At 42.9% G+C, this 20,952-nt stretch overlaps 1 protein-coding gene across 3 annotated transcripts in view; it reads left to right on the forward strand.

Moving 5' to 3' along the window:
• Window positions 1–19,542, forward strand: part of GatB (glutamyl-tRNA(Gln) amidotransferase subunit B, mitochondrial) — a 453,352-nt gene extending 433,810 nt beyond the window's left edge. The window contains exons 1-12 of one of the 3 annotated variants that reach the window (XM_075880870.1): window positions 4,890–5,118; window positions 5,187–5,340; window positions 5,413–5,526; window positions 7,304–7,499; window positions 8,778–8,900; window positions 9,619–9,732; window positions 10,515–10,599; window positions 10,719–10,938; window positions 14,733–14,866; window positions 15,675–15,798; window positions 16,164–16,253; window positions 19,385–19,542. In XM_075880870.1, the coding sequence (XP_075736985.1) occupies window positions 5,030–5,118; window positions 5,187–5,340; window positions 5,413–5,526; window positions 7,304–7,499; window positions 8,778–8,900; window positions 9,619–9,732; window positions 10,515–10,599; window positions 10,719–10,938; window positions 14,733–14,866; window positions 15,675–15,798; window positions 16,164–16,253; window positions 19,385–19,519 (1,578 nt within the window). In that variant the 5' untranslated portion in view covers window positions 4,890–5,029 and the 3' untranslated portion in view covers window positions 19,520–19,542. Of the gene's footprint in view, window positions 1–4,889; window positions 5,119–5,186; window positions 5,341–5,412; window positions 5,527–7,303; window positions 7,500–8,777; window positions 8,901–9,618; window positions 9,733–10,514; window positions 10,600–10,718; window positions 10,939–14,732; window positions 14,867–15,674; window positions 15,799–16,163; window positions 16,254–19,384 lie in introns of those variants that run through there. The other 2 variants (XM_075880873.1, XM_075880879.1) reach the window with 2 other exon arrangements.
• The last annotated feature ends 1,410 nt before the right edge of the window (window positions 19,543–20,952 follow it).

Consider the following 20,952-nt stretch of genomic DNA (forward strand, 5'->3'; position numbering starts at 1 on the left):
CTCATGGGATGGGAGGAGAAGGGCACACCCTGCCCCCTGTGTATCACCTGTATATGAAAGTATGAAAGGGTGTTGAGGGTAGCCGGCGGATCTAGCCTTGCATAACTTCCAGGCGATTGCCCCGCCCGGTTTCCTCTTTGCTAATTGTAAATAATGTCTTTTGTTTTTGTTTTTGTTTTTTTAAACTAAACACGGGCAGGCTCTTAAAAGGCCACGGGTGGTCGTCTACGTGACCATACTGTAAGCATATATGACAAATGGTAGGGCATGGTCGCAATTCCTTTGGTCAGATGAAAATGTTTAAGGTTTATGACAGCGAAAGTATACGGGTCATAAGAGCGAGTGCCAAAAATCGCTGTGTGCGCCTCCCAGTGGCCAGCGATAAGCTGTCGAGATCACAGCTTGACGAACTCCGTCAGAGCACTGCTCTCAACAGCAGTCGGCCCGCCACAAACGTGAGGTACAGACAGCAATTTCGACCCATGCTCTCGTGGTCCGTATACTTTTGTTCACGGGTGTACATGGCCAACATGTCACCAAACTCGTGGTAAAGCGCTCAGTGATCCCATTAGTCTTTGAGCAGTATGCAGTTGTGGTTCGCGACACTCTTTGATGAGAGCTAAAATAAGAAAAAAAGGCAGGGAGGTTATCCAGGGCTGAGCCCGGTAGTCCAAGGTTCAATGACGCTTATGTCATCGGAGAGAAATACACAACGTTTGTAAGCTTGTAATTCTCTTCGGACCCTATCGCGAAATATTCTGGGGCGCACGAGAAACAATGCAACATATCACGCCTGGAGACGCCGGGCAAAGGTCCACATGACGCGTGATATAGTCGATGGCCACGTACGGTTACTAAGCGGTTGCAGTCTCCAGCAGCGGCCCGTAAAGATTGATGTCAAGGCAACAGTTGCAGTGGTGTGGCTGAACGACGAGAAGTATCGCGTACGAATGCGCACATTACATTTCGTAGGCATGTGTACGTTTTTAGTACACCTGCATGTACGTATTTAACATTTATAGTTAACATTTCTGACCATGTCGTTCACCAGTTGAAAAAAAAAAAAACAAATTGGTGAAGAACAGAGTTCAGCATGTTTTTTTCTGGGGCTTGAAAAAGAAAGTGTATCAAGCATTACATCCATGGCCACTTCACAACCTCAACACGTACAGAATGCGGTCATACGGAAAATATTTGAGGCATTACAACATACATGCGTATGGCTTTAGCCTGTGCTTTGTTTCTTCATGCTACCAGCAAACTGCCCGACAAAAACGCGCGATAGAAACCGAAACCGAAACCTAAGTTACATAAAGCAGGTATGACGTCAATAATATTTCTGACGTAACATATCTACTGTCAGTGACCACATAAGAAAACCTAAAATTTTAAAGCATGTGTATAAGTATACATGATTGTGACATAGAATAAGTGGAGCTTTTGTTTACAACATTGCGTTCCTAACTTTGTCTTTGCCGGTGGTAAAGTTTAGCGGTGCATGGCTGGGTTGGCGGTACGTTTTAGTTCGTCCAAGTCGGCCGCACGCAAACAGCTCGCGCGAATTGTCCATCAATACCCGGGCACCAACGAAGAGCTGCTGGAGGAGCTCATCACCCGCTACATCAACACATCTCAGAAACAGAACAGCACAGAGCAGTTGCCTGAATACACTGGAACAGCCAACGAACAGTTGGACGCCGACATTTCGGAAAGTCAGGTTTGCATAGCGCTACATAAACTGCGTACAACATCGGCACCCGGTCCTGACGGGGTGACAAATAAGACGCTGCGCAACCTCGATCCAAAGTCGGTAGGGGCCATTACTGAATATATGAATGAGTGCTGGAGGTCCGGCCATTTGCCATCAGAATGGAAACACGCAAGGGTCGCGTTTATACCGAAACCGGGCAAGAAACTCGACCTGGAGAATCTTCGTCCAATCTCGTTGACCTCCTGCCTGGGCAAACTAATGGAGCATGTTGTCCTCTGTCGCTTGCAAAATTTCGCGGAAGAGCACCGCCTACTTCCCCCCACAATGCTGGGCTTCAGGGCCCATCTATCCACTCAGGATGCGCTCATCCAGTTGCATCACGATCTCCTACGACCTGAGAGTGGCACTAGTACCAAGGCTTTGCTCGGTCTGGACCTTCACAAAGCATTTGACAACGTGAAGCATAGTGCCATTTTAGGCAGTCTGTCCGAACTACGATCCGGGGAACGCATATTTAACTACGTCCGTGCTTTCTTATCTAATCGAACGGTTGAACTCTCAGTGGGTGACCTTCGTTCTAAGCTCATCACACTCGGTGATCGCGGCACCCCGCAGGGAGCTGTTTTGTCCCCTTTCCTTTTCAACCTCGCTATGAGGTCACTACCTCCCAAACTTGACACGATACCCGGCCTGCGATACACCCTCTACGCAGATGACATCACGCTCTGGACGACGGTGGGATCCGATGGTCAAATCGAGGAGACTCTTCAAAGAGCAACCGACGTAGTCGTTCAGCACGTGTCAGAAGCGGGTTTGGAGTGTTCCCAGAGCAAATCGGAGCTACTATTACTGCGACCTCCAGATCGCCGCAAAATTAAGACTCCACTTCCTAGTATTAACGTGTATGTCAATGACACGCCAATTAAGCAGGTGGCCCACATGAGAGTACTCGGACTCATTGTGCAAACAAACCACCACAACAACATTACGCTAGACCGTCTCACCGTAACCGTGAACCAGACGGCCCATCTTATATCTCGAGTGAGCGCTCGCAATCGAGGCATGAAGGAGAAAGAACTGCTACAGATAATTCAAGCCTTCGTTTTGTCGCGCTTCACGTACGCCCTCCCTTATTTGCACCTCCTTCAATCTGAGCGAGCCCAACTAAATCGGCTCTTACGCAAAGCGTATAAGGTGGCATTGGGTCTCCCCCGAAACACATCGACAGAGCACCTCCTCAGTCTTGGGCTGCATAACACCTTAGAAGAACTTCTTGAAGCGCATCTTACGGCGCAAATTCACCGATTACAGGGAAGCAGGACGGGGCGTTGGATCCTTGCTAACATTGACCATGTGGTATCTCCTACGGGTAACGATCCGGCTGTCATCCCCCCCAACATCAGAAAGAAATTCCTCATAAAACCACTGCCAAAGAACATGTTGGCCAGCCATCACGACGGTAGAAGGAAAGCGAGGGCCAAATTCTTGCAAAAAACGTACGCGTCCAACCCAACCGTTGCGTACGTTGACGCCGCCCAATACCGAGAGTTTACTAAAGCATATGCAATAAGCGTAATCACTCTCCCCGGCAACAACGCCAATTCACCTCAAATTAAAGCGGCTGCTTCTGTCCGTGTGCTTAATACGACAGAAGCTGAGGAAGCGGCGATAGCGCTAGCAGCAGCATCCGGATTCACCACTATACTCAGTGACTCAAAGGCTGCTATATCCAACTTCGCACGTGGCATTGTGGCCCCCACAACTCTGCGTTTACTATTGCCCAGTCTCCTTACAGATGCTGAGGAAGACGCACTATCCTCCATTGCGCTGGTATGGGTGCCGGCTCACGCGGGGAACCCAGGGAACGAGGCGGCCCACCTATATGCTCGAGGATTCGTCAGCCGAGCGGTGGTACCCGCCTCTGATTTGGAAAACCCTGGTGAAGCCTTGACATCCTACCATGACATCACACAATATTACCGTCTTTCGAGGCAGACAAAACCACCCCCGCACCATAAGCTAACTAAGCGCCAGGAGGTTATCTGGCGCCGCTTGCAAACACATTCATTTCCGTGCCCATACATTTATGCACGTATATACCCCGACTCGATTGATCCGCATTGCTCGCATTGTGGCTCAATAGCCACACTTAATCACATTCTCTGGGCCTGCAGGGAAGATCCCCCCTCTCTCGATCTCCTAGCCGCTCCCTCGCCAGAGGGGTGGGAGGCAGTTCTGACCTCCACCAGCCTGGCCGTTCAGCTCCAGGCCGTACAAAGGGCAGAGGAGGTGGCCATCAGGTTCAGCCTGGCGGGTCACCTACCTCCTTAAGTCTGACGACAATAAAGTTGTGTTCTCTCTCTCTCTTCGGACCCTATCGCGAAATATTCTGGGGCGCACGAGAAACAATGCAACATATCACGCCTGGAGACGCCGGGCAAAGGTCCACATGACGCGTGATATAGTCGATGGCCACGTACGGTTACTAAGCGGTTGCAGTCTCCAGCAGCGGCCCGTAAAGATTGATGTCAAGGCAACAGTTGCAGTGGTGTGGCTGAACGACGAGAAGTATCGCGTACGAATGCGCACATTACATTTCGTAGGCATGTGTACGTTTTTAGTACACCTGCATGTACGTATTTAACATTTATAGTTAACATTTCTGACCATGTCGTTCACCAGTTGAAAAAAAAAAAAAACAAATTGGTGAAGAACAGAGTTCAGCATGTTTTTTTCTGGGGCTTGAAAAAGAAAGTGTATCAAGCATTACATCCATGGCCACTTCACAACCTCAACACGTACAGAATGCGGTCATACGGAAAATATTTGAGGCATTACAACATACATGCGTATGGCTTTAGCCTGTGCTTTGTTTCTTCATGCTACCAGCAAACTGCCCGACAAAAACGCGCGATAGAAACCGAAACCGAAACCTAAGTTACATAAAGCAGGTATGACGTCAATAATATTTCTGACGTAACATATCTACTGTCAGTGACCACATAAGAAAACCTAAAATTTTAAAGCATGTGTATAAGTATACATGATTGTGACATAGAATAAGTGGAGCTTTTGTTTACAACATTGCGTTCCTAACTTTGTCTTTGCCGGTGGTAAAGTTTAGCGGTGCATGGCTGGGTTGGCGGTACGTTTTAGTTCGCATCATGTGGGTCTTTTTTATGCGTGCTCTTTGGCGGCCGCTGAACTAAACTGCTTAATGTGACAATTCGCAATTACAGTGTTTGTCTTATCGATTGCCTAAATACTTGACCGCACATTTGCTTTGCAAGAAACAGCTCTGGGAGATATGCGTCAGCCATGTCAGTGTTACGGCGATCGTTTTTCGGCTTGGTACAAAACCACCGGTGTTTCAGTTTGAGTACTTGCACAGGCAATAAGCCCAGAAGGTACTGAATAATGTGGTGCGTAAAAGCGAGCCAATAACAGCAATAAACGTTCGTGTTTCTTCTTTCAGTAAACTGAAGGAATGGGAATCCGTCGTCGGTATTGAAGTCCATGTTCAAATAGCGTCCAAGTCAAAGTTATTTTCTAACTCTCCCTACAAGTTCGGCGCGCCCCAGAACTCGCAAGTTTCGCCCTTTGATGCTTCCATACCCGGAACGCTGCCTGTATGTTCCACTTTCTATGCGTACTTGCGCGGAGCTGATGGGCGCTTTGATGAAATGCGTGTGTGCCTCCAGGTCCTTAACCGGAGGTGCGTCGAAGCGGCGGTCCTGACTGCTCTTGCGCTGAACTGCGACATCCACACTGTGTCCCACTTCGACAGGAAGCATTATTTCTACGCAGATATGCCAGTAAGAACTTCGCTGCTGCGCGGTCTTGTTTCTTTTTTCTTAATTGCGGAAATGCATCTTGCCTCGGAAGAGCGTCAATCAGCGATATGACCAACATGATGTAATGAGCGTTGGCGGGAGGTGCAAAAGGGGCACCCCTCTGCCCTTCTTAAGCCACTACAGCGTTCTCCCTTCCCCACCACAATGCAACACGAGCTTGACCCCCCCAAGACAAAATCCTGCTGACGCTCATGCATGATGTATGTAGTTATAATGGTAGTGCGTATTTTACAATGTGCAAAGCAACATTCTTCGGTAATAGCTGTTCGCTTTGATGTCAACTAGTGTCTTGTAGGAATCCCACATTGCTGTGCGAGAAGTTTCGAAGAAATAGCTGCCTTACATACAACCCAAGTAAACTTGGAACTGTGGTCCTACACAGCAGCAATCAACGGTAGTGCCTCTCAGCAACTCTGCTGATGCTAAAGCAAGAAAGAAAAAAAAAAACTGCAGCTGGTAGTCTGAAACTCTAAGCTTGTTCATTATGCATAGTATTTAATCAGTAAAAAGTGCAATTTCTTCAGGCAGGGACAAAAGAAAGGGGAACAATGCTGACAGCATTTGTCTATGTCATTCTCTTTGGTATTGTTCCTGTCTGATAAAATGGCCCTTCTTTATGCTACAGCGAATGGAAAAGACTGGTGGTCAAACTGCTATCTGCTATGACTGGCGGATCTTGTGCCTTGCACAGAAGTAAAATATTTTATATGAAGTCACTGGTAAAGTGCCAAATTTAATATGTAAAGCAGGAGGAAGAAACAGTCATGTCTGTCCACTTGACGGCCAGGGAGAATCTCATCTAATCCTAGAGGCTCACGTACTGGGCAATGTCAGTGCATCTTCACCCTCCAACACGGCATCCCTCATAGTCATGTCATTTTTGGCACATAAAACCCCGGGCATGCATCAACAATGAGCTCAGCTTTTTTTTTCTCAACTGAAAATTACTCCATATGCACTGTATTCTTCGAGTGTTTACGCTAAACGACATTGGACAAAAATGTGCAAGACCTAAACGAAGTGTCGTGCTTCTGCAAATGCTGCAATAAAGGAAGAACGAGGCACTTGTAGAGCTGTGGATGGTTGGCATGTCGCTCCGCCTGTGTTGTTAGACAAGTAATTTAGAATTGCGGTTGCCTGAGCACGTTTGCGCATAGCGAGGGGCTCTAGCCAGCTACCTGGGCGAGGGCGAGGACAGAAAATCAGACTACACACCGCCAGTGGTGTGTCGTCTTTTCTTCCTTTCATGTCCTCGTTGAAGTAGTTGGCTGGAATTCATTACTATTTGCTAGAGAGCTTCGAGTTGAAAGAATTAAGACATAGCCTGTGGAAAGAAGTGAAAGGTGGGACATACAGACACGAAATATGCTGAGTCATTTTATTTCTCCATCTTCGAGGAGCACTACCTTCACAAATGCAGCACGAACTATATCCAGTGCCAGAGAAAATTTTTTTTCTTCTCAAAAGTGGGTGGTCCACACATTCCTGAAAATGCTTAGCTCAACAAGTACCGGATGTAAGGGTGCAAAACGTGTTGGGTATAATGTGTCAGCTATTACATCAGTGCTTAGTGTTATGAAGGCATGAAGCTGGAGTTCTTTTTTTTTTTTCAATCTTTCTTTCAGAGGCAGAAGTTGTTGTTTACGTTCATACGATGCGCACATGTGATGTTCAAGTTTACAGGCAAGACAAAAAAATGAAGGGCTGTAATTTGAAAAATGTTTCTTTTATATAACAGGCAGGATACCAGATTACACAACAAAGGTCACCTTTGGCCACTGGTGGTTACCTGGACTATGTTGTGTTTATTCCTGGCTCTCAGGAGACATACTCTAAGCGAGCGACGATGATTCAACTTCAGCTTGAGCAGGACAGTGGCAAAAGTCTTCATGATATTGCAGCCACCAGGAGCTTTATTGACCTTAACCGTGCAGGTAAGTCTTTGATCTTACATCTCTGTACGGTGCCTGAAATACCCTGCAGTCTAAAGATAAGAGCGAGAAAGAGGGGGACTTAACGAGGCCTAATTTCAGTCCTAATTTGCCTACCTACCCAGCTTTCTACAGTTATCAGCCTAATCTCTTTCCGTCGACCATTTCTGCTGCTGCAAAATAGAAAATTATTGCATCTGAGTCATGTAGCAGAGCTGTTCTAATATGTTTTTCTCGGGAAAGCGTGGTAAATGTCCAGTAGCTAGGAGACACGCTACTCAAAATTCCCGTCCTTCATTCATTTATGGCGAGGGTCTCCTTTCGGCAGACATGACACGCCGGTAGGTAGTGTGTGAGGGCTTATTTTGAGCTGTGTTTTCATTAATGGTCCATGTACTATATGATGCTATCTGGCAAAAATATATATATAAATAAACAAAAAGTGGTCCACATTCGCCGTCATTAGTATGAGTGGCGCTAACACTCCCAAGTTTCCATGCACGTAAAAATACACAATGAGTGGACGAGAGATGGCCAGCACCGTAGCTCAATTGGTAAGAGTATTGGGCACGTAATCTGAAGATTTTATGTTGTGTCCCTGCCGGTGGCAAGTTTTCTTTTTGTCCTCTTTAGTTTCATCACTTCTATATCACAACTGTAATACGCTTAAAATGGTACAATTGATGTTCCCTATTCTTTTTTGGCTTTTTTTTCTGGTTTTCATTAGGGTAAGGCAAACATGCCATTAAAATAAGGAAAATATAATGCTAAATAATAAATCAGGTGCAGTACACAAAGCTCTACCTCAGGATAATCTGTGCATAAATTTATGGCTTGAACAAGACTGATACGCTCAGATTCTTGAGCTATAATTTACCCACATGCCTTCAGAGTCGCTTTCCCTAGTGTAAACTCGAACCAGGACTCCACCAAAGAACAGTAGCAGAAGCGTATCTCATAGGCCATGCCTTTGCTGGTTGCATGCACTAGGGTTTCGGTTAGTATATTAGTTGCTTGTTTTTTCACATTTTTAATCTTATAAGAGCTACGCACAATATTCTTCTTATAATTCTAGTTCAAGCTTGCAACGAATCATGTGGGAACACTGTGAGAATGTGTGAAAAGGGGATTCCAGCATGTGGGTGTCTGTAGAGTCTTTGCTGGGACAGCATGCCAGAAACATTATACACGGGAAAACATCTAAGTGGGGAACATATAATCGGAGGTTGTACTGAATGCAGGTGAGTACTTTGAGATATTATTCACTGCTTCTCTCAACAGGAGTTGGTCTCATGGAGCTAGTTTTCGACGCGTGCCTTAAAAATGGTGAAGAGGCAGCTAGCCTTGTCAAGGAGTTGCTGGCCACGCTGCGCACTCTTAATGTGTGCAGTGGTAAGATGGAAGGTGGGTCCTAAGAATTTCTTCGCATGTCCAACATTTTCAATTGTACCATACTTCTCATGTATTATTAAATGCTGGAGGGCTATGCCAGGCTGTGCTCGTGGACTGTCGCTATCAGAGTTTGTCGAGGCTCAGCCATCATTTTGCGTAATTCGACATAGATATGCCAACTTAATGTACAAGTTAATATTCCAACTTAATGTACAAGTTTAGTGTACAGCTTCATCGTTTCGAATTGCTTTTCTTTTATATTTGTACTTCTTTTATTCACTTTTCCAATAGCCCTGAATGGGGCTGCATTGCTCAAAGATAAGTGTAGACATTTACATTAATTAACTTGATGTCTGCCCACGATGGCATGTCTTACAGTCACATCATCTCTTCTGGTCATGAAGCCAGCTATTTGAATTCTTCAAGAAATGGGTAGCACACCAGCTTTCCGCACCAGTTGCCGTGATGTCACTAATTGTAGCAAATCTCTATCTGTCTAGTTCATTTTCTATCGATTAAGGCAGCCTAGATCATATTTAAAAGATTCAATAGCTGTACTTGGGTACGCTTCACAGTTTTTTAGCAAAAATATTTGGGGCAAATGCTTCACACAAAACAATAAATTGTGACAATTCTTTTTCCTGAAAATAAGGGTTCGTCACCAGAAAAACTTGTACACTTGGCAAAAAATGATTTAATAAACATTTGTGCTCCTCTCCTCAATTTGCAGAGGGTGCTCTCCGTGTGGATGCGAATGTGTCAGTAAATCGTCCGGGAGAACCATGGGGCACGCGAACTGAAGTGAAGAACCTCAACAGCGTGCGTGCCGTCGCATATGCTGTAGGTGAGAGCATGGATTACAAATGGACCCATGTTAACTGTCTGTGATCTATTGTCATTGTGGAACCTGTGTGGTGTACATGTACACAAGCTTATTTCCTCCAGCATACTAGTATCATTGATGTGCTCCCATGTAACCTGTCTTTAGAGTTAGTGATTGGAACAAGGAAGGCATACTCTGCCCTTTGTCTCAGTCTTGCCCCCACTCTTTGTTTTTTTTTAATTATGTTTGAGTTATGTTTGTACATGCATTTGCTAGTGTGCCTGTATATGTATATACAAGTGCAAATTCGAAATTTAGGTTAGTGTTTGCCCCCCCCCCCCCCCCATTCCTGTTCTCCTAAAGGCTATACCTGTGCGACACAGCCTACCTCCTTTCAGGCTCATGGTTTTTAAACAACTGTCCTCGCTTAACATTGAAGAAGGATGTCCCTGTCCTGCTGACTCTCTCTCTTTTTTATGTGTTTTATGTGTATGCCTGTGTGTGCACATGTGCGCGCGTGTGTGTGTGTGGTGTGCGTGTGTGTGTGTCATCCTCCTCTTAGAGAGACTAGCGCTTTTTCTCTTAACTGATAGTCTGGGAGAATAGAAGCATCCATGACAATGTCACAATAGTGACACGTAACTGAAGAAAAGTGGATATAGTGTCACTTCTGCGCAGTGCATGCCAGCTTTAAATACAGATGGCACTATGTCATCATTCATTCCAACATGGCACATGCTGGAGAAAACAGGCACGTGTGCTCTGCATTTCATACAAGTATTTTGTTTCCCTTAAATTTTCAGACTTTGAAATAGCACGACAGATTGAACTTCTTTCATCCGGTGGAAAAGTTGTAAACACAACCATGTCTTTTGACAGCTTGAACAGGTGACATTTGTTTCACTACATCATTTGCACTTTTTACAAGGATATCAGTATTGTATTGATTGGTCCATCTTTGAAAACTAATGCACCCTGCTTCATTTTACTGCGAAACTCCTGTTTAGGTGCACCGTTCCGATGAGAGACAAAGAAGTTGTTCAAGATTACAGGTTTATGCCGGAACCCAACTTGCCTCCTTTGGTGATTTCCTTACATGAGACTGATGACCAAGCCACAGTCAGCGTTGAAAAGCTGCGCAGTGAAATGCCCATTCTTCCGTGGCAGCACAAGGAAAGACTTATGGAAGATCACGGCTTGACACCACATCAAGCTCAGGCGATAACAGTGAGTTACACATTCACAGAAACCGTTAAGGATGTAGCGGTACTGACATGCAATTAAAAGGTGCTGTGGCATCTGCGTGACTCAAACTGAAATTTCATTGAAATTGTGTTCGGCTTGAAGGCAAAGCGCATTCACAACTGATGTTCTGAATGTGCTCCCCTTTTGTTTGTTTGTTTTTGTCCTTAATTTCTTAGTAAGAATGTAACATAATGGAGGAGGCACAAAAGTAGCCTTCTGTATGGCTTATGAGCTCAAATGCAACAAAATGTGCTTACTCAACAAGAAAGCTGGTAAAAAAATTCCAAGCAATGCTAGCTACCTCTAATTTGGAGGCTTCACTTGCAGACTTCAACAGTCTTTTCAAATATATGATGACTGATTTAAATATTGCATATGGTGTTTATACAGTCCAGTGGAAATTTTGGTTCTCTGATGCATATTCAGAGAATTAAATTCCAGTTATCAGAGTAACCTAAATTTCTGCATTATTTCAACCAATGACTCTGCAAATGCGGAGTCTTAGGTTGAGAATATGCAATCAGTCATTGATGCATATCCAGTTCTGTGTACTAGAAAGCTTTGTTTGTTAGCTTGATCACATACAGTGCATTTTGTGTAGCCTGTATAATTTTCCCATCTAAACTTTATGCTTTGGTGCTGGATCGCACAGCTAGACATATTACTACCTTCCTTCTTTATGTCGTGTCTTCTCTTAGTTTTGGGCTCTTCGTATATCCTAATGTTATGTCAAGACTTCCCAGGGTCAAAAGAAAGTACAGGGTATTGTACTTATAACAATATTTGCAATATTCAATGCCATTCTGCACCAGAAAATTAATGCAACATAATCATAGTGATAGACAATGTTACATGCGCTCAGAAGATAATTAATCAATACACTATCTGAAGCACAATGCATGAAGCAAATCACTCAACATAACACACTGGAGACAACTGAGCATACTATCCTTTGTAAATAAAATTCACGCACAAAAGTATACTCTACAACATCTCTTAGCAGTAATTACTTAAAAGTTCAGCCCTATATCTCTGCTTATCTAGCAGCCAAGAATGATCCAGGCCCAAAACAAAGCATACAAATAAAAATGTTTTCAATATTTTATGACTTGGCCTAAAGTGGGAACAATAGAAAATTAATTTCTCATTTTCCCATTTTTCTTCGGCATTTTATTTTCTCTTGACTCAGGCTCGTAGTTAGGAATTTTTTTTTTTTGGAGGGGGGGGGGGGGTGGCTTGTTGAAGGCCTTGAAAGACGCTCACCTTCATTATATATTCTCGGTAAAACACCGTCCCCCATCTCAATTTCAAAGGCCTGGAATCCAGGCTACGACCCCCTTGGCTACGGGCCTGCCTTTACTGTGTACAGCTTTACTACGAATCCATTTTGCAAATCATGGGATTTCATAAAATGTCAGCTACATTATCATCGGCCTGACTACGTCCACTGCAGGACAAAGGCCTCTCTCATATTCAGCCAGTTAACCGGTCCTGTGCTTGCTGCTGCCGATTTGTACCCGCAAACTTCTTAATCTCATCTGCCTACCTAACCTTCTGTCTCCCCCTAACTCCCTTGCCTTCTCTGGGAATCCAGTTACTTAGCTTTAATGACCAGCAGTCATCCTGTCTATGCGCTACATGCCCGGCCCACATCCATTTTCTCTTCTTGATTTCAACTATGATATCCTTAACCCCGTTTGTTCCCTAATCCACTCAGCTCTCTTCTTGTCTCTTAAGGTTACATTTACCTTTTTTTTTCCATTGCTCGCTGCGTCGTCCTCAATTTAAGCTGAACCCTCTTTGTAAGTCTCCAGGTTTCTGCTTCGTAGCTAAGTACCGGCAAGATACAGCTGTTATATACCTTCCTCTTGAGGGATAGTGTCAATCTACCTGTCGTAATTTGAGAGTGCTTGCCAAATGTGCTCCACCCCATTCTTATTTTTCTAGTTACTTCAATCTCGTGGTTCGGCTCCGCAGTTATTACCTGTCCTAAGTAGACATAGTCTTTTACAACTTCAAGTGCACTATTACCTATCTCGAAGCGCTGCTCTCTTCCGAGGTTGTTGTACATTACTTTCGTTTTCTGCAGATTAATTTTAAGACCCACCTTCCTGCTCTCCTTGTCTAACTCCGTGATCATGAGTTGCAATTCGTCCCCTGAGTTACTCAGCAATGCAATGTCATCGGCGAAGCGCAGGTTACTAATGTACTCTCCATTAACTCTTATCCCTAACTGTTCACATTCTGGGTTTCTGAAAACCTCCTGTAAGCACGCAGTAAATAGCATTGGGGAGATCGTGTCCCCGTGCATTACACCCTTCTTGATTGTTATTCTGTTGCTTTCTTTATGAAGCACTATGGTAGCAGTTGATCCCCTGTAGATTATTTCCAGGATGTTTATATATACTTCATCGACGCCATGATTCCGCAGTGTCTGCATGATGGCTTATTTTTCTACTGAATCAAACGCCTTCTCGTAATCTATGAAGGCTACGGTTGGTTATATTCTGAGCATTTCTCTATTACCTGATTGATAGTGTGAATGTGGTCGATTGTTGAGTAGCCTGCTTGAAATTCAGCTTGTTCCTTTGGTTGATTGAATTCTAATGTTTTCTTTACTCTGTTAGCAATTACCTTTCTAAATAGCTTGTATACTACAGAGAGCAAGCTGATCGGCCTGTAATTCTTCAAGTCCTTATCATCTCCTTTCTTATGTATTAAGATGATGTTAGCATTCTTCCAAGACCCTGGTACTCTTCCTATCAGGAGACACCTCGTAAGCAGGGTGGCTAGTTTTTCTAACACAATCTGTCCTCCATCTTTCAACAGATCTGATGTTACCTGATCCTCACCAGCATCTTTGCCTCTTTGCATGCTCTCCAAAGCTTTTCTGACTTCTTCTATCATTACTTGTGGGGGTGTCATCTGGGTTACTGCCAGTTCTTATAGTATTAAGGTCGTGGTTGTCCCGGCTGCTGTACAGATCTCCGTAAAACTCCTCCGCTATTTTAACTATCCTATTCATATTGGTAGTTATTTTGCCTTTGTCCCTTAGTGCATACATCCGATTTTTCCCTATCCCAAGTTTTCTCTTCACTGCTTTGGCGCTTCCTCCGTTTTTCAGAGCGTCAGCTACATATTGTACACCAAAATTTTGCAAATGGTGTTACAAGGCATTGTCAGCCTTGTATGCGAAAACTTTCTTAGATTTTCAGTTTCTTGGTTCTCTTTTGGTTTTAAATGCAGGTGAATGGGAATGTGTTGCTAGTTTCAGTGTGTTCGGTGTGTGGATAAATTACAGCTTTCCACTTAAATCATCTTCAGCTAAATAAATGCAGCTATTGACTTATCAAGGAAACGGCACGAAAAATGCGCACTAAGGAAGAAAAGAACAACAATGCACTTGTGCTGTTCTTTTCTTCCTTTGTCCACATTCCTCATGCAGTTTTCTTGATAATGGAATACTGAATATAAGCTCACTTTCAAGCTGTCCACTTGATATTGGCAGCCGAACAATTTATTATGCTTCACAGGTAAAGAATATTAGCCGACCATGAATCTTATTCATTTGACTTGAAACGCATAATTGAATGGGTCGGACTTCTTTAAGCTCATCAAGTTGAATGTTCAAGAAAAGTGTCATTTGATATCACAATCACATTATCTGATTCTTCTGCCAAGAAACTTAACTTTTCTGAAGTCAAAAATCAGCCACTCTAAAGCTGAATATGTTTCTCGTGCGTTCATCTCTCTCTCTCTCTGTCTTTCCTCGATAGAATGAAGATGGCTTCCTGGAGCTCTTTCTCAAACTGGTCAGCTTTAACGACTGTGAAGTCAAGCACATTGTCAACTGGTTGCTGCTTCATTTGCTTGCCCAGCTAAACAAAGCGGATATTACATTGTCATCCAGGTACATGATCGTCATCAGTCTACTGAGTGTGCAGTGCAGTATGAAGGTCTCTCCCAACAGTCTTCCACTAATATTGCATTAGCCAACTCTTTGCTATGTCTGCAGACTGACCACGAAAATCATGCTCTCAGAAGTGCCACCGCGTCAAAGAATGACCCAGGATTAGGGTTGAAAGGAAGTAAACTGTGTGTATGGCAAGGCCAGTGATAGAAGAATACTAGAAAAACGTTTCTTTATTTACTGTCATTTATGAACTGCAATGTTTAATTTCTTCAGATTTGTGCCAGCTTGCCCAACTAACCATTTAACTGTTGCAAATATGGGATCTTTTGTACGTACAAAATTGTTCAATTAAAGCCTTGAAATCCTCGAACTTGCAGATAGAAAGCTCAGCAATGAGCTTGAACAGAAGATTTTTCTTACTCTTCTAATTTTGTTCTGGGGCACGATACTTCAACTCAGTGATGTTATGCAAAAACTTTCTTAGGTTTTCAGTTTCTTGGTTCTCTTTTGGTTTTAGATACAGGTGAATGAAAATGTGTTGCTAGTTTCAGTGGGTGTGATGTGTAGGTAACTTACAGCTTTTCACTTAAATCATCTTCAGCTAACTAAATGCAACTATTGACTTATCAAGGAAACTGCACGAAAAACCTGGACTAAGGGAGAAAAGAACAACAATGCTCTTGTGCTGTTCTTTTCTCTTATTGTCCACATTTCGTGGTGCAGTTTTCTTGGTAATGGAACACCAACTCACCCAACCATCCATTTTAATGCACATATTGTCATGCACATCCTTTTTTTTTCTCAGTTCCTTAGATGCAGCAAGATTCCATGAGCTGCTGATTCTAATACAACAGCAACGGATTAGCAACACATTAGCACAAGAAGTTTTGCAGCTCCTGGTGAATGGCGATACAAGGACACCAACTAAGGTAAAATATTCCTGCTCGAAAATATTTTCTAGATTTACAAATAACTAAGCCGATTAGTTTCTATAAACTGAATTTGCTAATATATACGTATATTTCTTGATGTTCGCAGCTTTTGTGTGTGTGTGTGGGGGGGGGGGGGGGGGGGAGTACCTCGTGACTTGATTCCATGGTCAAAGCCTTAGTCTTTCCTCTAAAGCATCATGTGAGCCAGTTTTATTTATAGATGTTGATAGCAACCTGCAAGATATGTTATATTTATGGAGCATATTATTCCTGCTTAGGCTATCTATTTAGAGCAACATGGTGAGTTCAGCAGCACCAGACATTTACACCTCTCACTTACCTTTTTTTTTTTTTTTTTTCAGATTATCGAGGAGAATAACTGGTGGCAAATAACTGACATTGAGCAGCTGACACAGTTTTGCCAGACTGTCATAAACGAGAACCCAAAAGATGTAAGCATGCTATGTAGTTAATTAATTCGCCTTGTAAAATTACCATGGTTGCCTGCATTGCTCTTAGAAATTGATGATTGCTTGACAACACAGTGTAATAGGAAAGCCTAGCTCTAGTTCTGACTTTTTTTTTTTTTCAATTAATTATAATGCAACATCGTAAATTATGTGAAACTCTTCATGCTCAGAATAGGTTTCTAAAGAAGTTGTGAAAAGATAGTACTTCTAAATAGTATTTTCAGCCCCACTCCTGGAATAACTTCAGCATTCATCTGTTCCAAACTGTTCAGTAGTATCAAGGCTTAAAAAGACGCTGAAACAGTTCTTCGAAGTTTTTTCAGAGTGTAGGCTAGAGCATCATCAAATCATTCACTACACAAATCTAGTGGCACACCGCGTACCAAGTCCGCTACTGACAATTATATATATACCCTTCTTCTCAATCATATCTATACCCTTCTGTACCCAATTATATCTACCTATACCCTGCTTTTTCAACTCATGAGGCACGCTGGCATAGCTGGTGATCACAGCGCTCTCGTGAGCGCATGCAACAGTTTGAGCTTCGCCCAGCCATGGCCTCCAAGACTGCGCGCCGACAAGTTGCATGCAATCTCAAAGGCCATCGCTGAGTGTCCCAGCAGCATTGAATAGTCTGGCAACAGTAATTAAGATCCCGGAGTGGTTGATATGTACTTTGACAGGTACCGCCATACTACCAGTTGATCTTATTTTATTCTTTTGTATATCAACAACCTGCAAAGACATGCGAACCAAAAATAATTCGAGAACAATCGCCGATAAGCATAAACTGTGGTGGTTGTGTCTTCAGCGGTGAAGGTATAGCTGCAGACACATGGATCTTATACTTGACCGAACAGCGAGAGCACGATGCTCAATGCACCGATGAGCTGAAGTGATGTTGCTCGCCAGATGCCTCACAAACAGTACACGAAGTCCCAGCTTAACAAGTCACCGATTACTAGATATGAGGTACACAACACAGCTATGGCAATTCCCTGTGTCAAAGAAAAGAAACCTCGAGATAAACACCATCACTAAGCTCTAGTCAACACTGAGCACGTTTTAACACAAGAAGACAATGCTCGCTGCCTACAGGAGGTTTTTTGATGTAGCCTGAGATATCCAATAAGATCAGTCACCAAATGCAATGCATACTGAAAAATTTCGGTGTGTAAAAGACAAGAGAAGTTAAAAACTCGTTCAGCTGAGCCTCTGCGATCTGCAGTAATTCAGGTGTTTAAAGCCTTGTAATAAGTTACACAGCTGATGCAGAGAGCGTTAATCGATTTTCAAATGATCCTTAGGACTTCTTTTACTGGCTCATTGCATATATGCAAAATTGTGAACACTGTTTCAGAGTCCCTTTAACTACATCTTTATCATTACAGCACAGACGACAAACTGTTACTTTTTTAGAAATTTCATAGATAAGTGTACTTATATGCAAAATGCAGAAGCCAACTGCTACTAATGTATTTCAGGTTGATTCATCTCATCAGTGGTTGCGATAGCATTGAATAATCAATCTTTTAATGTAAGTGCTGTAGATTTGTATGCTATAATATTGTATTTTAGTGTTGGTGCATTAGAAAACATTATAGTGCTCAAGTGCTGACTCAAAGTTTGTGGGATCGTATCCGAGCCACGGTGCCTGCATTTTCGATGGGGGTAAAGATGCCTTAGACCTGTGCGCTTAGATTTAGGCGCATGAGAACCCAAGGTGGTCGAAATTTCTGATGCCCTCTACTATGGTTTCCCTCATAATCATAGCATGCTTTCAGGACGTTAAGCATCAGCAGTTATTATTACTATTATTATTACATTACAAAATATAACTATGTTAGCTTGTGCAAAATGTGCAGGTGGGGGGACATTTTGATAATGTGAAAATTTGCACTGCAAGCACATCTGCTGTAACCCTCATAGTGCATTGAAAAAAAGAGCACATTTTTCAAGAAATGCACAAGCTTTGGCAGGATTCCACGTTGTCACTGTAGTTGTTTTGGAAATATTTTCACTGGTATGTGATCTGTGGCGTGACACCTCACAGGGGCGACAGGTGTTTGTGCCTGCTGTGTCAGCCTGCAGGCAAAAGATCAAGCTAGCTGTGCATTATGAACAGCAGACTTTCCACATTTGTGCATTTTGTAGCTAGTCGTCATCATCACCATCAGCCTGACTATGCCGACTGCAGGACAAAAGCTTCACCTTGTTAACCCACTGCTGTGCTAGCTATGAACACGTTATCCTCACAAACTTCTTAATCGCATATTACGCCAGTGCATGGAATCAATCCAATGGCTATGAAATTGATCAGTTGTAGAAGGCAAGCCTGTAAACCATATATTGAAACCTCAGCAGCCATTAATTACAACTGCTCAAAAGTAGATAGGGCATGATAATGAAGAGATCTTTCTTGCTTCATGCTGTAGCATGCATCGTTTACAATGGGCTGGTCCTAGTGGATGATAGCACAACCAGGATGTCTTTTGGGGGAGAGGGTCACATTGCATCTGGGAATTGCCGTGGTGCAGTAATCAGTCACAAAGAAAGAAAAAGGATCTAACCATCAACCTGTGAAAGGCAGAAGCAGTATCTTTTTTTCACCTGAAGCTGGTTCAGTAGAGTTGAACACAGGGCCTCGGAGCATTCGATTCTTTCAGTTTTGGAGGGGATCAGTACTTGCAAAGTAACATATTTATTGAGTCAGCCAACAAAATTCATCCTCAAGCCACCTCCTGAACTGCAATTATGCCAACAAAGCCCTTGAAGGTACCTTGGACTTATGGTGAAAAGGCTAGAAGGGGCATTAATTAAGTGGGGGCTTTTAGAACCCTTCAAGCTTCCCCCATCCCACTTACCAGAAGTTTGCATAACGGAAGTTCCCACTGACGAAATGCAAAAAGAATTGGGAGGAGAATCATTGAGCTATCTGTATAAGGGTCTGTGTTGCAGTCTTACCTTATTGCTGTCTTTTGGATGTCTACCTAACAGAAGATGGCAACGTGTGTCTGTAGCATGACTGCTCCTTCACAGGTTTCTTCAGTTACACCTGCTTACTTATTATCTTTTTCTTCCTTTACCTCTCGTGCAACTTGTCATTACAGGCAAAGAAGGCAGCCAGAGGAAAAGAGAGGGTCCTCAACTCACTCATGACAAAAGTAAATGCATTGTCAAACAGCCGAGCACAAATGAAAATTGCAAAGAAAATTATGTCTGAACTTCTTGACAAACTGAAATAAAACATGTCGTTTTCACAGTAAAACTGTTGGTGGGACTAGAAGTGCTTGGAACCACTACATGCATGTCTAAGTGTTTTCTGAGAATTGAATGAATTGCCCTGAGTGTTTGGCACAACATTAATGAGATCTAACAGACAATCTGCCTAGGAAAGTACATAGGGGATGTTATTAGAAGCAATTGTTATGTAAATGTGAAGGAAAAAAAAGTGAACGAAAAGATAGCTTGCCGTGGGCAGGGACCGAATCTGCAATTTTTGAATAATGCATTGAAACGTTATTCAGGCGTGTTATTCGAAGGTCGCAGGTTCGGCCCCTGTCCACGGCAAGCTATCTTTTCGTCTACTTTTTTTTTCCTTCACGTTTACAATATAATTATTTCTAATAGCATCCCCTATACTTGGCAGATTGTCTGTTAGATCTCATTAATATTTTGTCTAACAACGAACACGAGCCCTTAAATGTACACTTTCCTGGGTGTTTGCTTATTACAAGTGATGTTGAGGCAAAAGTGCATGAAATAATTATGACATCTATAGACAACGACGTATAGGAGCACTCTAAAGGCATTATGAACCAGTCTTGGTACTCTTGCTTCTTCTGTGACTATTGATGACCAAGTCTGGTCCAAACTATTTATTTTTGAAGAAATGGAAAGCAGGCCATATCAGGCATGATGTATGGAAAGCCGCAAGTTGGAAGGTGATACAGTAGACTCAACAAACGAAAATTTTATAAACAGAATTGCTGCTTAAGTGAAACAACTGCTTTCAAATTATTGGTTTCATGCCTGAATGCTGTATCCATTATTATCCCTCAATTAATAAAACTCCTGTTAAACAAAACATATTCCCTGCGTCCTTTCAGGTTCCATTCAGTGAAATTTTGTGACCTTCACAAAATCTGCTTGTACAATTGCTGGCCATTCAAAAACATTACAAATGTGCATTCTTTTGGGAGGAGAGAGAGCCGTTTGAAGTTGCACTTTATACGGTTTTCACATGATAAACAGCTTCTGCACCACTCTATTCCCTTTTCAGGACAAAGGCTTATGCCAACAATCTTCATTGACGAAACTTGTTCTAGCTGGTTTTCTTTATTGACTTTGGCTGTGCATTCTTTCCCTTGGCACCCACTCTCATAAACACCTGGTTCACTATCACTCTCATACTATGACTGTTACTATCATACTATATACCACCACACTTATATACAACTGGTTATCCACCCTACACATTAAATGGCTTTACCATTGCCATTCAGGAGTGGATTATCCAGGGTTCAAAGGGTTCTAATGAACCGTCACTCCAGTTTTAGGGGGCCCCCAAGGACCAGAAAATATGGCCGGCTTCGTTGTTTTGTTCGAAAACGTTTAATCCTCCCATTGCATTATCTATTTATATCCGATTCAATAATCAATATACATTTACAATCAA

Source organism: Rhipicephalus microplus, chromosome 2 (genome assembly GCF_043290135.1).
Source record: "Rhipicephalus microplus isolate Deutch F79 chromosome 2, USDA_Rmic, whole genome shotgun sequence".
Taxonomy (NCBI): Eukaryota; Metazoa; Arthropoda; class Arachnida; order Ixodida; family Ixodidae; genus Rhipicephalus; species Rhipicephalus microplus.